The sequence below is a fragment of the Engystomops pustulosus genome, chromosome 5 (genome assembly GCF_040894005.1).
Source record: "Engystomops pustulosus chromosome 5, aEngPut4.maternal, whole genome shotgun sequence".
Taxonomy (NCBI): domain Eukaryota; kingdom Metazoa; phylum Chordata; class Amphibia; order Anura; family Leptodactylidae; genus Engystomops; species Engystomops pustulosus.
The window spans coordinates 56,241,366-56,259,482 of NC_092415.1; the positions used below are offsets into that span (position 1 = coordinate 56,241,366).

General features: G+C 39.5%; 1 protein-coding gene across 2 annotated transcripts; it reads left to right on the forward strand.

Annotated features, from left to right (window-relative positions):
* The first annotated feature begins 1,324 nt into the window (after nt 1-1,324).
* AQP4 (aquaporin 4) lies at nt 1,325-17,712 on the forward strand. Of its 2 annotated transcripts, none has more exons than XM_072152029.1 (5): nt 1,325-1,431; nt 10,150-10,564; nt 13,498-13,662; nt 14,688-14,768; nt 16,197-17,712. In XM_072152029.1, the coding sequence occupies exons 1-5, from the start codon at nt 1,400-1,402 to the stop codon at nt 16,458-16,460; spliced, it is 957 nt and encodes a 318-aa protein (XP_072008130.1). In that variant the 5' UTR covers nt 1,325-1,399; the 3' UTR covers nt 16,461-17,712. The 2 variants fall into 2 exon arrangements, with proteins under 2 accessions (XP_072008130.1, XP_072008131.1); XM_072152030.1 differs by having other exon boundaries at nt 1,342-1,431; nt 10,153-10,564.
* The last annotated feature ends 405 nt before the right edge of the window (nt 17,713-18,117 follow it).

The window sequence follows — 18,117 nt, forward strand, 5'->3', positions numbered from 1 at the left end:
AAATGGCCAGCGCCAATTAGTGGCGCACTGGCCCTTTAAAATGCGCGCGCCGTGCTGCCGGAGTCGGCGTGGGAACGGGACGTGGTAAGTAAGATGCCGGGGGACCGGGGCAGCCATGGACCGCGGCGCGGGTGCCCCTGCGACCCGGGAGGGGGGTCACAGAGGCACCCGTGACATCAATCTTGAGATCATGGACTTAAAGTCCAGCATTAGATAGGACCTCTTATTAAAAGCAATCTTTGCCAGCTCCTATTGTAGTCCCTTAAATGGTCTCCCCCTCTCATATCTCTCCTTATATTGTGGCCCTTCTCATATCCCCCTCATCTCATCTTGGGGCCTCTCTCATCTACCCCTCATCTACTGGCCCATCTCATCTCCCCCTCATATTCTGGCCTCTCATCTCCCCCTCATCTTGTGGCACCATTCATCACCCCCTCATATTGTGACCCCTCTCATCTCTCCCTCATATTGTGGCCCCTCACATCTTTACCTCATACTGTTGCCCCTCTCATGACCCCCTCATATTGTAGCCCCTCATACTCATCTATAGTGTGGGACAGATTCAAACAGAGTCTGAGTCTGTATATATTTACACTCATCTATAACCTGTCATCAACTTGTGCATAAACAAAATTGCTGTGTTACGAGTTCCCCTCCTCCTACTATTGGACCGACTGCAGGTAGTTCTGTGTGTATAGTGGAGAAGGGGAGAGGTCACATTGTATCACTCTTTACACAGTTTACATACAGCTGACTGTATGTGTATGTGATGTGTGGGTGGCCAGAGGCCCGCAGGAGCTTTGGGACCCATGCAACCACCCATAAAGCCCAAATGGGGATTCATGATTGCTAGAACCTCCTAAAAATTGGTACTGCAGCATTGGCAGTGTCTGCCTGCGTATCATTTTTCAAAGTAAAGAAACACAGAGAACAGAGCCACACTCTTCAGAATGTCAACATACATTACTGCTAGATGTAAAACAAGAAGAGTGGTCTGATATAAAGAATGTGGAGATCTTAAACAGGTAACAGAGCAAATTATACATCTAAAACCACCTAAAATATTGTAGTGTTGTCATTGATGCACTTCATGTTCTGCACTTCTGGGAGGATGAACTAATCCAGATACCACAAAATATTGATTCCATATTATGTGATTAAGAGTTATTTACTTTTAATTTGCTATTATTCATGCAGAATTTCCTGTATAAATGGCTTGTACTGTCCCATACAGATACTATTTGAAATGAATATAGCTACAACGTCATACCTGGAGCAAGTAGCACTGGCCATTTCCACCCCTAGTCTTCAGAACCCAATCAGACAGCTTGCTGTAATCTGACTCCTGGTGTTCTTCTAGTGCGGGCTATTAGAACATTTTATTCTATCCTAAGGAGGAATGAGTGACAGATCTGATTCAAGAGTTCGAGGGTGAGTGCTCTAAACTACTGTACACACAATGCATAATTTCTCTTCAAAGCTGCAGATAACTCTCCATCATCTACATGTCTGACTGAATGGGGACATTGAACCAATGGCTGCTCTATTTTTATGGTTTTCAGTGCTGGGTCTATGGTCTTAAATATTTATGCAGTAAATGGCTAGAAATGGCAATTAACATTAAACAAGGCAGCTATTTTATTTTGTAGCTCATCATGTTTCTGTAGTTTTTCAATGTTGCATGTACAGTAAAGGCAGTTCTGTAGGTTTGTTCTTAAGTTGAATTTGTATGTAAGTCGGAACTGTATATTTTATAATTGTAGCTCCAGAGAAGTGTTTTTTGGTCTCTTTGACAATTTTAAAAATGTTGGGTTGTCATAAGAACCAGGATTAACAATAAAGCTTAACTGCAGACACCTGTGATAACTGTTATAGCTGATTATTGTAGCCTGGGGCTAAAGTACAGTAAATTACCAAATACCAATATCTTGTAACTAACAGAATATCCTATCCATCTAACTTTGCATTTACTATCAGCATAAGCAGGTTATTTTATTGGATTAATATATATTTGGGGTCTATGTCATGTTTCTTATTCTACTCTACCTGTAGATTGTAAAGGATATAAGTGGAGGGTTTATTCTCAAATGTTCATAACTTTCTATGATTTTCTATACATTTTTATGTAAAAAGCTATTCAAAGAGGACCTAGTTTGAGAAGTTATTTTCGGCACCAAAGGTTCATGCATTGTCAAGTGGGCAGTCCTAGTGTCAATCACTAAGACTAAGACTACATGCCCGGCATACGGCAGCGCTGCTAACCCTTCCCCTCTCCATAGAAAACAATCTTATTGCCCAAGATAGAGCCTGCTCTATCTTTTTTGCCACGGCACGATACGGTGAGAACACGTTGTTCTAACTTACCGCACCCGGGCACCATGGAGGCTTATATCTGGCAGCATGAGCAATATGTGTCCCCATAACGGCCGTCTGAATGAGGCCTTAGGAAACATTTACACGAACCTATGGGGACGTATATACTGCCGACGTATATACGGCCAATATACGTCCCCCATAGACGGCAATGGGCGCACGGCACCCAAAGGGAGCGGTACGCTGCTGCACAGGTGCAGCACCGTACCACTCCGTACCCTGTAGACAGATAGGACATGTCTTATCCTTCCCTGGAATACGGCACTGCGCACCATATATTCCTAAGGAGAGGGGCAGGGTGAGCGTCACTCTTCCCCTCCTCCTCTCCCCGGCACTGCCGCATGCCTGCCGTGCTACGGTACGGCGGGCAATGGCAGTGTGAATGTAGCCTTAGGGTGTATTTTTCTGCCCTGTGTGGTCTCTGCATGTATTACTGTTTCCCTAATTGCATATAGGAGCCTGTATTCACAGATTTTAGTGAATATGTCTAGGAAAACAAGAGACTGATGTTCCATAGATTATTGAAGCTAATTCCAGTTTTAAAAAAAGGCTTATGAAAGGAATCATTTAGGGGACGAGTCATGCAGGACTCACAGGCTTAGTTGATGAGTCTTACTCAAAATTCAGCTTTTTATATAACTTTACAGCCTCAGAAAACTTTCTTACACAGAGAAGTAAAATTTAGCTTCAATGTTTTCTACAGTAATTTCTACATTAATGGCACCCACCTTTTTCAAGCTATAGATAGATAGATGGATACATCTAATGGATAAATCACTTCCATATAAATAATTAATCTAATTACCAAAATGCAAAGTCTAAAAATTAAAAAATACAAGGTGTACTTCTGTAATACAAGTATCATATCTCTAGCGCTCGCTATATTGTATAACTCTGTCGCTAAGCACAGCTCTACAAAGTTATGTCCAAATTGCAGACATGTATTAGACATCAGTTGTATATGATATCATACAAACCGTAACACTGAATCAATCAAATTATATTTAAATTTACATACAGGAAAGCTATTTTAGTCTGTGTACACAGATTATACATGTAGATACTTGGAAGGGGTTGATTATTTAGAAGGGTTCCCTGGAAACAAGCTGATCATAAAGTGTCCTCGGTAGCAAGTGTTTGATTTTCTGCAGCACCACCGCACGAGAAATGAGGTATTACACATTTCCCATAGAAAATCTCTCATTTGACTCAGTAATACAGGACGGGACAGGTCCTCCAAAGTTTGAGATGCTTTTCATTACAGCTCCTTCATTTTACCAAGCAATTTGGAAGTGGTAAACAGAGACATATGATCCTAACAGGGCATATAGAAAAGGGTTAACTAGACCAGACTATCCTTTAGTATAGATGATTTTACAACCAACTCCGACTTCCATTTCTGTTGTAATGATTCAGGTGTCTTATCTGTCATTATATAACAGAAAAACAGTCCTAATGATAAAAGTATGATTCATAGACACAGCGTTATACTAGAGCAGAGAGGGGTAAAGCATGGGATTGCCTGCAGTTCTAGCACTTAGAGGAAAATAAGTTAAGTATTTCCCCAGTACACTCCAGCAGCAACTATCTGTTTTGCACCACCAGATGCATCTTAATATGTATATCTGTGAGAGCGACAAGCAATCGGTGAGGAGCTATAGAAAGCTGTTTTGCAGAGTGCACAGATTTTTTAACCTGTCACTAAACATGTTGATGGCACAAGGGGTTAATAAGACAACATTGAATTTATCGCTGTACTGTGAACCTTGTTTTTTCTTATTTTTTAAGAGATCCTTTATGGTTCTGCTCAATGTTGAGCAATGTTGATAGACCTCATAAATGTAACTGATGTCCAAAGTTTAGCAGAAACATGTGAATGGGGGATTTGCTCAGAAGGAAAAAAAAAACAGAATTAAGAGGAAGTGGGCTCTGAGAGCACCTCTATTCTAGGTAGAAAGGCAAGCACCAAATCCTTGTTATGGGGCTTATGTCCTAAATGGTTGACCCTCTCTTATTTTCTCTATTGATGGCCCTGTAACTGTCATTGTATGTGGCTTTATGTGTAGCATAAAAAGGGGCTTGTGGCTAGCACAGCATGGGGCTCTCTATAGATATTCTATAGGTATTTTGGGTCTAAATATCAGTGGATCTGTGGATGGTTTTATATAGCAGCTAAATGAAAAATTGTAGATGTAACTGTACTGGTTCTTTATAGGATTCTGTAGCTGACGACAGGCACAGATATTGTTGCAATGTTTCTGTATGTGTTATGTGGACAAAGCATGTGGTGGTCACTGGCTGGATATGTTATGTGGGCTCCGTGGCTGGATCCATTATGTGGGCACTGTGGCTGACCATATTATGTGGGCACTGTGGCTGTATGTATTATGTGAGCACTGTGGCTGAATGTATTATGTGGCCACTGTGGCTGTTTGCCTTCTATGAGCACTCTGGCTAGATGTATTATGTGGGCACTGTGGCTGACAGTATTATGTGCCCACTGTGGCTGATCGTATTATATGCCCACTATGGTTGACCGTATTATGTGGCCACTGTGGCTGACCGTATTATGTGGCCACTGTGGCTGAATATATTATGTGAGTATTCTGGCTGTATGTATTATGTGAGCACTCTGGCTAGCTGCATAATGTAAGCACTCTGGCTGGATGGATTATATGGACACTGTGGCTGAACGGATTATTTGAGCACTGTGGCTGGTTGTATTATGTGGGTACTGAAGCTTGCTATATTATTTGGGTGTTAGATGTATTGCGTGGACACTGTGGCTGGCTGTATTGGGTGGGTACTGTAACTGGAAATATTAAGTGGGCACTGTGACTGGATGTATTATGTGGGCACGGTGGCTGGCTGTATTATGTGGGCACTCTGGCTGGCTGTATTATCTGGGTACTGTAGCTGGAAATATTATGTGGGCACAGTGAGAAAAACATGTCAGGTGGACATGAATGGAGCATGTGTTTTAAATCAACCTGTCAGAAGCACAGATGACACTACCTATCAGGGTCGGATTAAGACTGCTGTGGATCCCGGCCTGCATGAATATTATAAACCCTACAAGTCTTGAATTCACTTTCTACATATGGTACTAGAATCAATCTTCTTGGGGAACAAAGGATGTGTCCCTTCCACAGTTTTACATGTGTATTGACAGCAGAAACAGATGTACAAGAATTTAATATGTGAAGGTCCTTCTTAGTATAAAATTTTACTGATGGTTTGGGTGGCCATGGGCCACCAAGAAGACTTGGACCTGGGCTACCACCCGAACCACCTATAGTATAATCCCCTACTAGTACAGAGCCTGAAGAAGTTTCTGTAAATTAACATGTCATTACATAGGGGATTGTGAAATGAGCAGTTCAATGAATAAGACCATCAGATTATTAGTACAGTACTACAGCATGACTGCATAGGGCAGTGGTGGCGAACCTATGGCACGGGTGCCAGAGGTGGCATTCAGAGCCCTTTCTGTGGATACTCTCGCTATCGACCCCAGGACAGAGTTCACAAAACAGGATCAAATCCACCGAATCCTCTTGCAGTCCCAGGCAACTTAAGAGATGCTGCAATAAGCACTATTTTAAAGCAACACTTCATTGGCTGTTTGGAACTGCGGGAAAAGTGAGAAGGTGTTGACAGAACTGCATTATCTTTGTAGGTCATCCTGCTGGACCCACCATTCTTGCTGTACAGAGAGACCCCGGAGAAAAGCTACAATGAGAGTCTGAATTTGCCCTCCTTCTTTCAACTGTATTGGTGGCCTCAGGAGGCCAATACGATTGAAAGATGTTGAAGAAGAGGTAGCAATAAGTTACTGCTTAAAATGCAATGTTGGCACTTCACAGTAAATAAGTGGATTTTGGTTATAAATGAAAACATTTTTAGTGGCACTTATCAGACTTATCTGGCCGTCCTTATGTGCTACTACCTTAACCCTCAAACACCAAAGGGGAAAAAAACGAAGTGATTCATAAAAGTATATAGGTAGGCACTAATAGGGATCGGCTCCAGATTTCTTATTAAAGTGATTTTAATCTAGACAATACAAACATACAGGTAAATACATATATATAAAAAATCAGACCCACAGACGTCCGTAATGAAAAAATTGGCCTTGATAACAAACAACAACTAGTTTGAAATTAAAAGATTCTAACGTTCTAAAGACGCATCAAAGGTTTATCTTGAACTTAATACATCAAATTTTAAGCTGATAATATACAATATTAAAGGATTCTATTAAAAAAACGTATGAATAAAAAGTTCATAAGAGTGAAAAAAGGTTCGTACGAATGAAAAAAGGGGGATAGGTATCCAGGAGGTGTCTTTGGTAACTGGCAAGATATAGGGCCCTATATCTGCAGTGTGAAATTAAAAAATAGGATCGGCCCAATATAGATGATAGATAACGTTATATGGTTATAGTCATACACTCTCACGGTTGGTTGGTTCTGGCTTCTTCTCAAATTAGTCAATTTTCTTCATAGCGGAGAAGAGATGGAGGATTGTGTAGATGATGTACACTTTGGCGTCTTTACCGCCACGTGTGTTGTATGATGGCGTTCCTAGACAGCTGGTGTGGCGCGGTTCCTGCGTCAGAAGGCAAGGTTTCCGAAACAGCTATTGTGACGCAGTTTCTGCAACAGACCGGCAAGGTTTCTGGTTGTCTCGTCTCCTCCCTTCGCAGATCCAATAGTTCCTTTTGCACTGGGTGAGTGGTATTGTTATGTCCAACGGGATGCGTCCATCCCAGGTAATAGGGTTTGTGACAAGGAATATCTCCGTGAGTGATTATTGGATGGGTCTCGATCCTCTGGTTTTAATGCTGTTGCGGCTATTTAGGCTAGACGCGTTTCAGAGCAGACAGCTCTTTCCTCAGTAGCCTTTGCTTTGATTTTGGTTATAGTTTAGGCACTCTGACTTTAAAAGGTTCACCATCAATGGCATAGGGGAATGCATTCAGTATAGGTAGAGCTTGAAATTAACAGAAATATAAGTTATTTTTTAAGGTGACATGCTCGAAGGGCTGGTACTAATGGGGTTATAGCCCTCATTGATCTATGTCTGTACAAAAAGAATAACATTAACTGGTACTTAAATATACTATATGTGTTAAATATAAAATGTCCCAGTAAACCCTGAATATTAAAAACAAAATTAAAAAGCCATCTAAAAAATCATAGCTGATCCCATAAACAGATCCGCTCATAAATACACAGACATATTATGAAAAGAACAGATGCTAAACATCAAGTCAATTATAGATCCTTACATATAACATTTCTCGTCTTTTTAACACCTCATGTGAACCGGAATGGAAATCACACAGCATTTAACAGGCAGCTAGTTTGTTAGACAAAAGCGCCCTCTATTGATGAATATGTAGCATGAACTTTATTTGAATTAAATTGAATCTAGATATATATTTTGTTACTGTCTTTTCTAAATTGAAATATAGTACATAGAAATCAGCATCTTTCACTTCTGCACTTAAATTGTATATTAGTTCTTTGTGCTTTTCTGTAATTGATGGTTGTTTGTGTCTTCATCATTATTCTGCTGTGTTACTATGTTTTCTTTAATGGTTTATTCAGACAAGGCAGATTTATTGAACTGTCCGATCTATCTAAAAAGGGCCAATAGAAACCTACAGTAAGCACAAACAAAAATAACCTATTTGCATTTATGGAGAAGATTTTATAGGAAGCCTCAGGACAAAACTGCAATAGAGTTGCTGTATTGTAGTAAAAGACCCTAAAAAAGGAAAATCTACTAAATCCTAGACAAAAGATGGAGACTAAGGCTGTTTTTTTGCACCCGCCTGACATAGGTTGCAACTTGTATTCATAAAATTTGACAAAAACTGATGCATTTTTTGTCACCCGTCTACGTTCATTTAATGCATACTTCACATCCATTTGCTATTTAAAAATGCATACTTTATTTCCCATTTCTTCTTCCTGCACCTTCTGAAGCCAATCCCATGTGTTCTTACAAAGATGGAGAATTTTAGGTTTTTTTTGGGCATAAAAATGGATGTGACAAATTGACAGATTGATGTCATCCATAGACACCAATGTTAAAAAAAAGTATACGTTTTTAAAAAGGACATGAAAAATGCAGCAGTTTTTCTGGAAAAACAAAGATTCAGACGCACAGATGTATACTGTTTGGGCATCCGTCACATCCATAGACATTAATGAATATGCTGTAGCACGTGTTTAGATACCATTTTTTACAGTCAAAAACGTGACATCAACCCAGTCATGTGAACAGCTTACAAAATACATAAAACATTTAGCTGCAAACATGACGATCATTTACTATCCTGTACTTTATTATGAAGCATATGAAAGAAGCCATGCTGCAATGTAACATTTCATGAAAGCCAATGATCTCCAACCGTCATGGGTTCCCTGTCCGTTGTTCATAGCCCGCGTGTTATTGGCGTGTGAGCTCCACTGATTCACATGTAGACAAGGCTGCCTGAGCCACAAGCACGAGCAGGATAGGATCTGCTCCGAGTTTTGCAGTTCAAGCAGTCACCTCATACATGGGAAATCATTGCCATTTGTATGAGCCCATAGAGATAAATTTGTCTGTGTGTTATCTGGTGATTCAATGGATGGACAAATTCTATGTTTTGCATGAGGGTTTACCCTGATATATGTACTACGGGATCCCATAATGGTATTCCAAGGCGGGAAAAACATTGTATAATTCCCATACTGTGTCACAATTGACTATGTAAAACATCGTCAAACGGTTCAAAATCCATTTGCCCTGTTAAGGCGACTGATCTTGTCGAGGGTGCCCCTGTTCTACCCTCAGTAGATCCTGAAAGGAAAACCCTGATATAGGTAAAACCAAATAGAACCGGTTACATGTAAGGTTTGTGAAATTCCAGAACCCACAGATTGCATTCCTCCACACCTTCTTATCTAAGAGTGTTCACGTATCTCATATCAAATTCAGGATTTCTTTGTGTAGATAAATTATTATGAGCAATTGATCCAGCAGATCATGTGTCATTATTAACACCCTCAAGAATGGGTGGATCCTAGGTGCTCTTCCTTGGGATTATAGCCATCCCAAGTGACTTACCTTTCTGTTCTGATCAAGGTGATCGTAGGCTTGCTGTCCATTAACTGGGAACTTTTCTTTCTGTTACATTTTGGGGGATAAAACACCCACTTGGTAAGTGAATATTAAATTTGATTGACAGTAACATACATATAGCCTGATCTTTCCCACTTTCATCTTATGGTTATATCTGTATAAACTGTATGGGTAGTAAAGTATTTCAGGTTGATTTCTGGTCGACCTAGTCCTATTCCAATCAGGCTGGATTAATTTCATGTTGATTCACTCTCTCTCCAATATTGAGTTTTGTAAAGCGCTTCCTCTACAAACAAAGAGTTGATATTTGCCCAAAATAAGAAGCACAAGTTCATCTATATTTAACCACAGCTTGGAAAGGCATCAGACGATTTATATGAAACTCATGTTTTAATGTAAGAAATCTTCCATGGTGCCCCAAGCTGCATATGCCTGGAAGAACTGCCAAGAGCATTTTGCTAAGAATAAATTAGTTTATGTATACAGTATACGTTATACAACTTTACAAAGAAACTTGTGCATCATAAAATAAATCTGCAGCAAAGGTCTACATTATAAGTTACGTGTCTTACAAGTGTCAAGTTTTACTTTATAGACTAAGGGAGTAACTTATGGACTTCATTCTCTCTATTACAGCAGGTGTAGTCCTCTGTGCAAGTCTGAATCAATCATGGTGGCTTGTAAAGGAGTCTGGACCCAACCCTTCTGGAAGGCAGTGGTTGGGGAGTTTCTGGCTATGCTCATTTTTGTCCTTCTGAGTCTTGGTTCAACTCTCAACTGGAGTCCAAAAGAGAATCGGCAACCAGCAGACTTGGTCCTTATTGCCCTGTGCTTTGGACTTAGCATCGCCACCTTGGTGCAATGTTTTGGGCATATTAGTGGAGGCCATATTAATCCAGCAGTCACTATTGCAATGGTGTGCATGAGGAAGATCAGCATTGCCAAGTCGGCTTTTTATATTGTTGCACAGTGCCTGGGGGCCATTGCAGGAGCAGGAATTCTCTACATTGTTACTCCTTCAGAAGTTACTGGCAATTTGGGTCTTACCAAGGTACATATTAATGTGTTCTCTACTGTATTTTACCTGTCAGCTTGAAGGCTTTGCAGAATAGTTTACTGCTCTCATCATTAAGAAGCATTGTCAATACAGTACCCCATAGCTGTAAACAGGGGCATCATTTGATGAGGGTGCAAAATGTACAGTGGCCCCCAGATCACCTCAAATACTTAAAGGGGTTGTGTCACCATTGCACATTGCTGTAATTGGGTCCAATGCATTGTTAAAAGTACTTTCACCATTTACACTTATTACAAAATCTGCAGGCTTACTGAGATAACTCCTTTTGTTCTGGTTGCTGGCGCCCCCTGGTGGTAGCTGTGTCCCGTCCTGAGCTACAGCTGATCTGGCCGAGTCTGCGCACAGGGAGTCAGTCAGCTGTTCTCCACTACAGATCACTCCACGGGCTCACAGCTCCTCTGCACACTGAGAGATCACCTGACACACTGCAGCCAATAGGAGGTGAGAGAGGAGGAGGGGCAGAGATTGTGCTGTGATGCCCACTGCTCACCAGCTACACAGGAGCTTCCAGCAGCAGATACAAGGTAACTGCAGACAGACATGTCTGCTCAGAGGAGTCCTCCCCTAACATGGATCATAGCAATGTATCAGCCCTTTCCTCCCTCCACCATTAGTCAGGTCACACAGGAGACTGCAGAGATAACACAAGTAACAGGCTGAGCTCTGATCTCTCCTGATGCAGTCCTCCTCCTGTACTCTCCTCCATGCACTGTCCCTCCATGTTACCCTGCTCTCCTGCAAAGGGGCCCCTGTGCCTGACTAGCAGGGAAGTCGCTAAACATCAGCAACATGTGAGAAGCTGTCATCTATCTATCTCCTATCTATCTATCTATCTCTCTATCTATCTCCTATCTATCTCTCTATCTCATATCTATCTCTCTATCTATCTCTCTATCTCATATCTATCTCTCTATCTATCTCCTATCTATCTATCTCATATCTATCTCTCTATCTATCTCTCTATCTCATATCTATCTCTCTATCTATCTATCACATATCTATCTATCTATCACATATCCATCTATCTATCTATCTATCTACTTCAAGAAAGTTCAAAACAGCACACTCATATCTTGAAAAGGAGTAGTTCGGGTGCACGCTCAATGAGATCGGGCTTCAGATCCTCCAAATAGGTGATAGAAAATAAGCAGCACTCCCAGACTTGGTTTGTCAAAGTGAAAAAAGTGTTGGTCTTTATTCCATGTTTTTGAGGTACAAAAAAATGTACAGAAGCAACGTTTCGGCTAAGAATAGCCTTTGTCAAGCCTGACAAAGGCTATTCTTAGCCGAAACGTTGCTTCTGTACATTTTTTTGTACCTCAAAAACATGGAATAAAGACCAACACTTTTTTCACTTTGACAAACCAAGTCTGGGAGTGCTGCCTATTTTCTATTACCTATCTATCTATCTATCTATCTATCTATCTATCTATCTATCTATCTATCTATCTATCACATATCCATCTATCGATCACATATCCATCTATCTATCACATATCTATCACATATCCATCTATCTATCTCTCTATCTAACAAATAATGGAAAAGGCAGCACACAAAAAAATTTGGTGAAAAACGGTGGTTTTAATCCATAGAAGACGACGTTTCGGCTCATATACACGTGAGCCTTTCTCAAGATTAAAATCTATGGATTAAAACCACCGTTTTTCACCAAATTTTTTTGTGTGCTGCCTTTTCCATTATTTGTTATTCGGAGGGTCCTTTCCCTTGCCCGGACCCATTACGGCTTTGCACATAGCTTTTATTAGTAAAAGTCATAAAAACAACTATTGCACCTAATTTTGTACAATCAATGCGTACAAGAAGAGCAAAACAATGTATTCTCACAGCATCATGGTCGGTCAGGCGAACAGAAAAGTGTAAATATGTCGGAGGTCTAGAAAAATGCAGGGACAGCAAACTCCATGCGTATCCTCACTTCAAAGTGACTTCCTCAGGGGTAAGTGGCACTTTGGAGTGACGATACACGTGGGGTTTGCCTCCCCTGCAACCACCTAGACTTCCGCCATGCATGTCAACCTGACCGACCATGATGCTGTGAGAATACATAGTACATGTGTACTATGTGCAGTGTCCTGTGTAATGTGCAGGGGGCGCCAGATTCAGGATTTCTGGCTCACATTCTTCATGAAGCTGGTGCCCCCTGCACTGCTTTGACAGACTGCACCAACTTTTTTTTGGTGCACTTTTAACATGGGGCGTATGACACATTTCAATTGGACTTGTATTGGATCAGTAAATGCAGGGACTATTTGAGCACAGCAGGTGGAAGGAGACTCTGAAGGCTGAGCTCTCTGTAGCACTGAGTTGTGGAATAACTGCCGCTGTCAGTGCTGTGCATGTGCCTGGCTAGGCCCCTCCCACATCTGCTTCTGTGTGGAGCAGAGTAGAGGCTGAACACGCATCATAATAACAAATAGAGAGGTATCTTTAATTCCAGGTAACCTTTACAAATAGATTTTTGAAATATTTTAACCTCTTTGACAGCTTTTTGTAGTCAATTGTTTCGTGGCATAACCCCTTTAAGTACTGCAAACAATACATTACAATTTGGAGTCCAAGTACTTGTTTTGTCTTTTGTCCTAGCAGCTTCATGATACACCAGACTCCATATTTCACCATCCAAAACTGTAACAATGCAAACAGTTAACAGTAACAGTTAAATGCAGAATCTATATAACTTAGCAAATGCTAAGTCAACTCATGCATGAGAGATGATTGATATAAAATGATGGTGATCTCACGTTCAAAGCTGTAATGGATGGTGAGATACGGAGCCTGAAATTCAAGAGTTCACAACATTGTTACCCTTTTGCTTGTCAGTGTACGCACATAGAAAGAATCCTAAAAATATTTCAGCTAATGCTTGTCAAATATAACCATAGGTGAATACACTACTTTCCCCCGGTCATGGACTCCTTGTGGAACTGGTAATAACCTTCCAACTACTGTTTACAATTTGTGCAAGTTGTGACTCAAAGCGCAATGACATTACTGGCTCTGTGGCAGTAGCCATTGGATTTTCTGTGGCCATAGGACATTTATTTGCTGTAAGTATTATTTATTATGAGTAACCGTTTATTTTCATGAATGTTTTGATATATGTTTTCAACATATAAGGATTATTTATGACTAACCTCCAATGGTGTATGTAAAATAGAGGATATTCATCGCTATTAGCCAGAGCAGAGAGCAACTGCAAAGAGACAGTTTCACTCTAGGGATTCCAATAAATCCATGGTCAACCACATAATAAAGATTCACCTTAAGTTGCTGCCTCCAACAATATCCACTCAGATTAATGACTGAATATGTGTTATAGCTGAAGCCTGTCAGACTAAATCTCTTCTTGTTATCACATTCCCATTCTAAAAAAAAGAAGGAAGTCAAAGGAAGGTAACTTCTATGATTTTTAAATGACTTATAGACAATATGGAAGTGGCTTGTCTCCATGCAACATGTCTAAAAGACACACCTTCCCTATGGAGACTTGCTCTTAATTCCTGTTTGTAAAAATAAGGGTTTTTCATCAATACATAAAATTATGTATATATTGCTAATTATGGAGATGGGTATGCAGATAAATATCATGGTAAGTTAAAATACCCCTTCTACACCTACATCAATTGTATCTCCACCAACTAGTACCCTGCTCTACCCTAAAACGGGGCAAACGGTGCTTCTATCTGGAAATGTTTTTTCTGCTTTGGTTCACATCTAACATTTCGCAAGAAGACAGACTTTGATTTTTAAGGAGATACTTTGAAAAAAGTTGGTAGTAGAAAAAGTTTACATTTACCATCAAGGAAAACTAATTTGCATAATCAGTTTTTTCTCTATATTGTAAAAAGTCAATCTTCAATATATATACCTTTCATTGTAGAGGTACAGCATGAGCAAATTTATACTACTTATTTAGAAAAACATACATTTTTATAATTTGCACAACTGACATAAATACGATTAAAAATTAAAAATTATATGTTCCTAATGTCTTACAATACAAATATTTTAATATAATATTTTGTCACAAGATGTTCCAAGAATTATTTTATGTGTGCTAATCTCTTATTAGCTCAATTATACCGGAGCCAGCATGAATCCAGCTCGATCATTTGGACCAGCTGTCATTATGAATGTATGGGAAAACCATTGGGTAAGATGTGCTACTTTAATATATATTCTTCTATTCATGTTATTATTGACTTTAAAGGGAACCTGTCACCAGCCTTTAACTAATAAACCTAATGACACTTTGCTAACTATTTCCCATACTGATTTTAGCTATAAAAAATGCATACTTATATCCCCAGAAAATGAACTTAATCAGCTTACATAGCACCCTGCCAGAAAGAGACCAGTGGGTCACAAGCGGTGTGTGTTATTCATGTGAGTAATCGTGTGACTCAGCCCGTGTCTCCCTTATTCCCCCTCCCTTCGTTTGACGTCATCCTCTGCTCTGCCAAAGTGAGGTGGAATGAAAGAGATGCAAGAGACATGGGCTGCTTCACACAGTGGGGAACATTTACTTACTTGGTCCCTGCGCGATCCCCATGGTGTGTTGTCTGACGATCCTGTACAGCTGCCGTGATTCACTAAGATCGTGCACCCGATATCCTGCATGTGTCGCTTCCCCGCTGAGGTCCGCCGGAGTTCACCTTCTTCATCCCGGTGCATGTAAGTGTTTTGGTATTGCGACACAATTTAAATGTTAAATCCAGCGGTTTGTCCGAATCAGTCAGATTGTTCGATGGCCCACCCCTCGATTTGTGTTGCATAAAAGTCGGTGCGATTGTGCCAAAATCTGATCGCGTGCGCCAAAAACCCCTGTTAAATGTGGCGCAAATTGGAAATAGTCAGGAAACCCTACGGAAATGCAGTGTGCAGACCCTTAGTAAATGTGCCCCAATGGCTCACATGAATAATGCATGCTTGCGACTCCCTGCTTGTTCTAGCAGGGTGCCATGTTGGCTTACAAAGTGCATTTTGTGGGGATTTTTTTAAGTTATGAACAGTGTGGGCAATAGTTAGAATAGTGCTCTGGAAATCTGGAATTAGGTTTATTAGTGAAAATCTTGTAACAAGTTCGCTTTAACTGTGCATCTTTTTCAGGGTGGAAAGTTTCTATGTGCTCAAGAGGCCCATTTACAAATGTTGCCTGTACACTATATAATGAAGGTATTCTCCTGAAAAGTAGTGGCCACAACTATGGTATTACCTAATACATTTTCATATTTTAGAGGGGGTTTTATGTTAGGGTATTCCTGGCAATGACGTCTCTGCTACACATGATGCAATGACATCATGAGATTGATAATGAAGCAGAGAGTTGAAATTCAGTTTCCAAGCAGTAAGTATTAACTATTAAGCATAAAGCAGTATGATAATCAGTCAGACAAGGACACAGGGCTGGAAAAGTGTGTTTCCAGTGAAGTTTTTAATGAAAGACAAATGCGATATTTATAAAGTTATTAAAAAAGAGGCAAAAATAAAATGCAATGTGATCCAACATATTGCACAGTACATTGTGGAGACACAAAGACATATGCTATGAGTGTTAATAATCTACTCTATCTTTCCCCAGATATACTGGGTTGGCCCAGTGATAGGAGCAGTTCTGGCAGGAGCTCTCTATGAATATGTGTTCTGTCCAGATGCTGAACTCAAGAATCGTTTAAAAGAGGTCTTAAATAAGGCAACGCAATCATCGAAAGGAAAATACAGTGAAGTGGAAGAGCTTAAAAGTCAGATAGAATCAGATGATCAATTACTGAAACCCGGGATCGTCCATGTTTTCGATGAAAAAAAAGGGAAGGATCTCTCTGGTGAGGTGTTATCTTCTGTATGACTAGAACCGGAAGCCAGAGAAAAGCCAAAATCATCTCCAACATTTTTCTCAGTCAAAGAAACCGATATTCTATAAAGCAGCTGTACTACGTAAAAATACTTATATCATTCAGTAAATATAACTACCAAAGCTTGACTACACCCCGGTGTAAAAATGACCACTATATAAGACGTGCACGTAATCTCTGGATGCTGTCCTTTTGGCAAATCTGAGGTAAATAAGAGTGATCCTTAATTTAACAAGAAGTCGATATTGAGCCTCAAATCTGCCCGTTTAGCATCTAGATTGACAGTGCCCATTAGTTTAAAGCACCCACTGGCAAATTCAAACAAATGGTTTTTCCTCTGGCATATAATTGGCTGTTGTCATTGCTGATTGAGATATCCCCCTATTTAATCATTATCTGTACAGCAGCAAATGCACAACGCAAGCAACACATAAGATGAAATATAATTGTTACAGTCAATTTTTGTATTTTGAGAAATATCTGTCATTTTTTTTTCACTTTTTATTCATACTAGTAAACTTTTGAGAAAGTAGTTTACAGATGAAGAAGCCGCCGCAGACAAACATCAAATGGCTTGAGGAGGAGAAAAAATCTTTAAGCACCATTCTTTTCCTGTCCATGTATTTTTCCCTTTGTTTGATTTGTTGAATGACTAGCAATTTATCAGGACCATACAAAAAAGGTCTAAATCACACTCTAAAAATAGACAAAGACCTTACTCGGCTTCGTGTAGCATGGAATGCACTTCCATTGTAGTTTGTAGTGAAGGCGACTTACTTTAGTCTTTAATTACTGAAGTGTTTGGTAGAAATAATAGGATATAATCAAATTTATTGGGCATATTAATGGTGTCCTCTCTTTACTGCTTTATTACTATTGTACCCTAGTAGATCCCAACATAGGCACCTTGTACAGTACATTAATGGAAAGCCTCATAATTGCTGTACTGTTTCAATAATCCAAGTATGTAATGTATTCAGATATGGAAGATGGTTTCTATCTATGTGTTGCCTATCTGCCTATCTGTATATAGGCAATTTATAAGATATGATTCCTCAAAACCTATCAGCTAGGTTTCTTATAATAATATAATTTAAGAAGAATGGATTGATACATTAAAATGATTATCTTACAGATTATATTAGCTCATTATAATAATAATTATAATCCTGTCTTACAACTATTGTACAGTATTCATACATTTACAGTTTATGTATATAATGTAATAAACGTGAAGTTTATTCACTCCTCCTAGTATTTTTATTCTACTCCTGAATTTGACTCTATATTGCATTATTAATATTAATTGTATTCTACACACTATTAACTGTAGTCAAATAAAGTACATATCATGGTGATCATGACAAAAACATTAAAAATATTAAATTAGTAATACAGGAGAGATTCTTTCTACATAAAATATTATGTAACGACAATAGATAGATAGTATTCCAACCCCTTTAGATTTTTTACTCTTTGTTTCACTGCAGCAAACTAGTAAGATCAAAAAAGTCATTGTTCAAAGTATTGTTCACTTTGCACCCCATCTTGACCAAAAATAAAACAGAAATGTAGATATTTTTGCTAATTAATTAACCTCTTAATGATCAGTCCCTTTTTTGTTTTGTCATTTTTTACTCCCCACCCTCA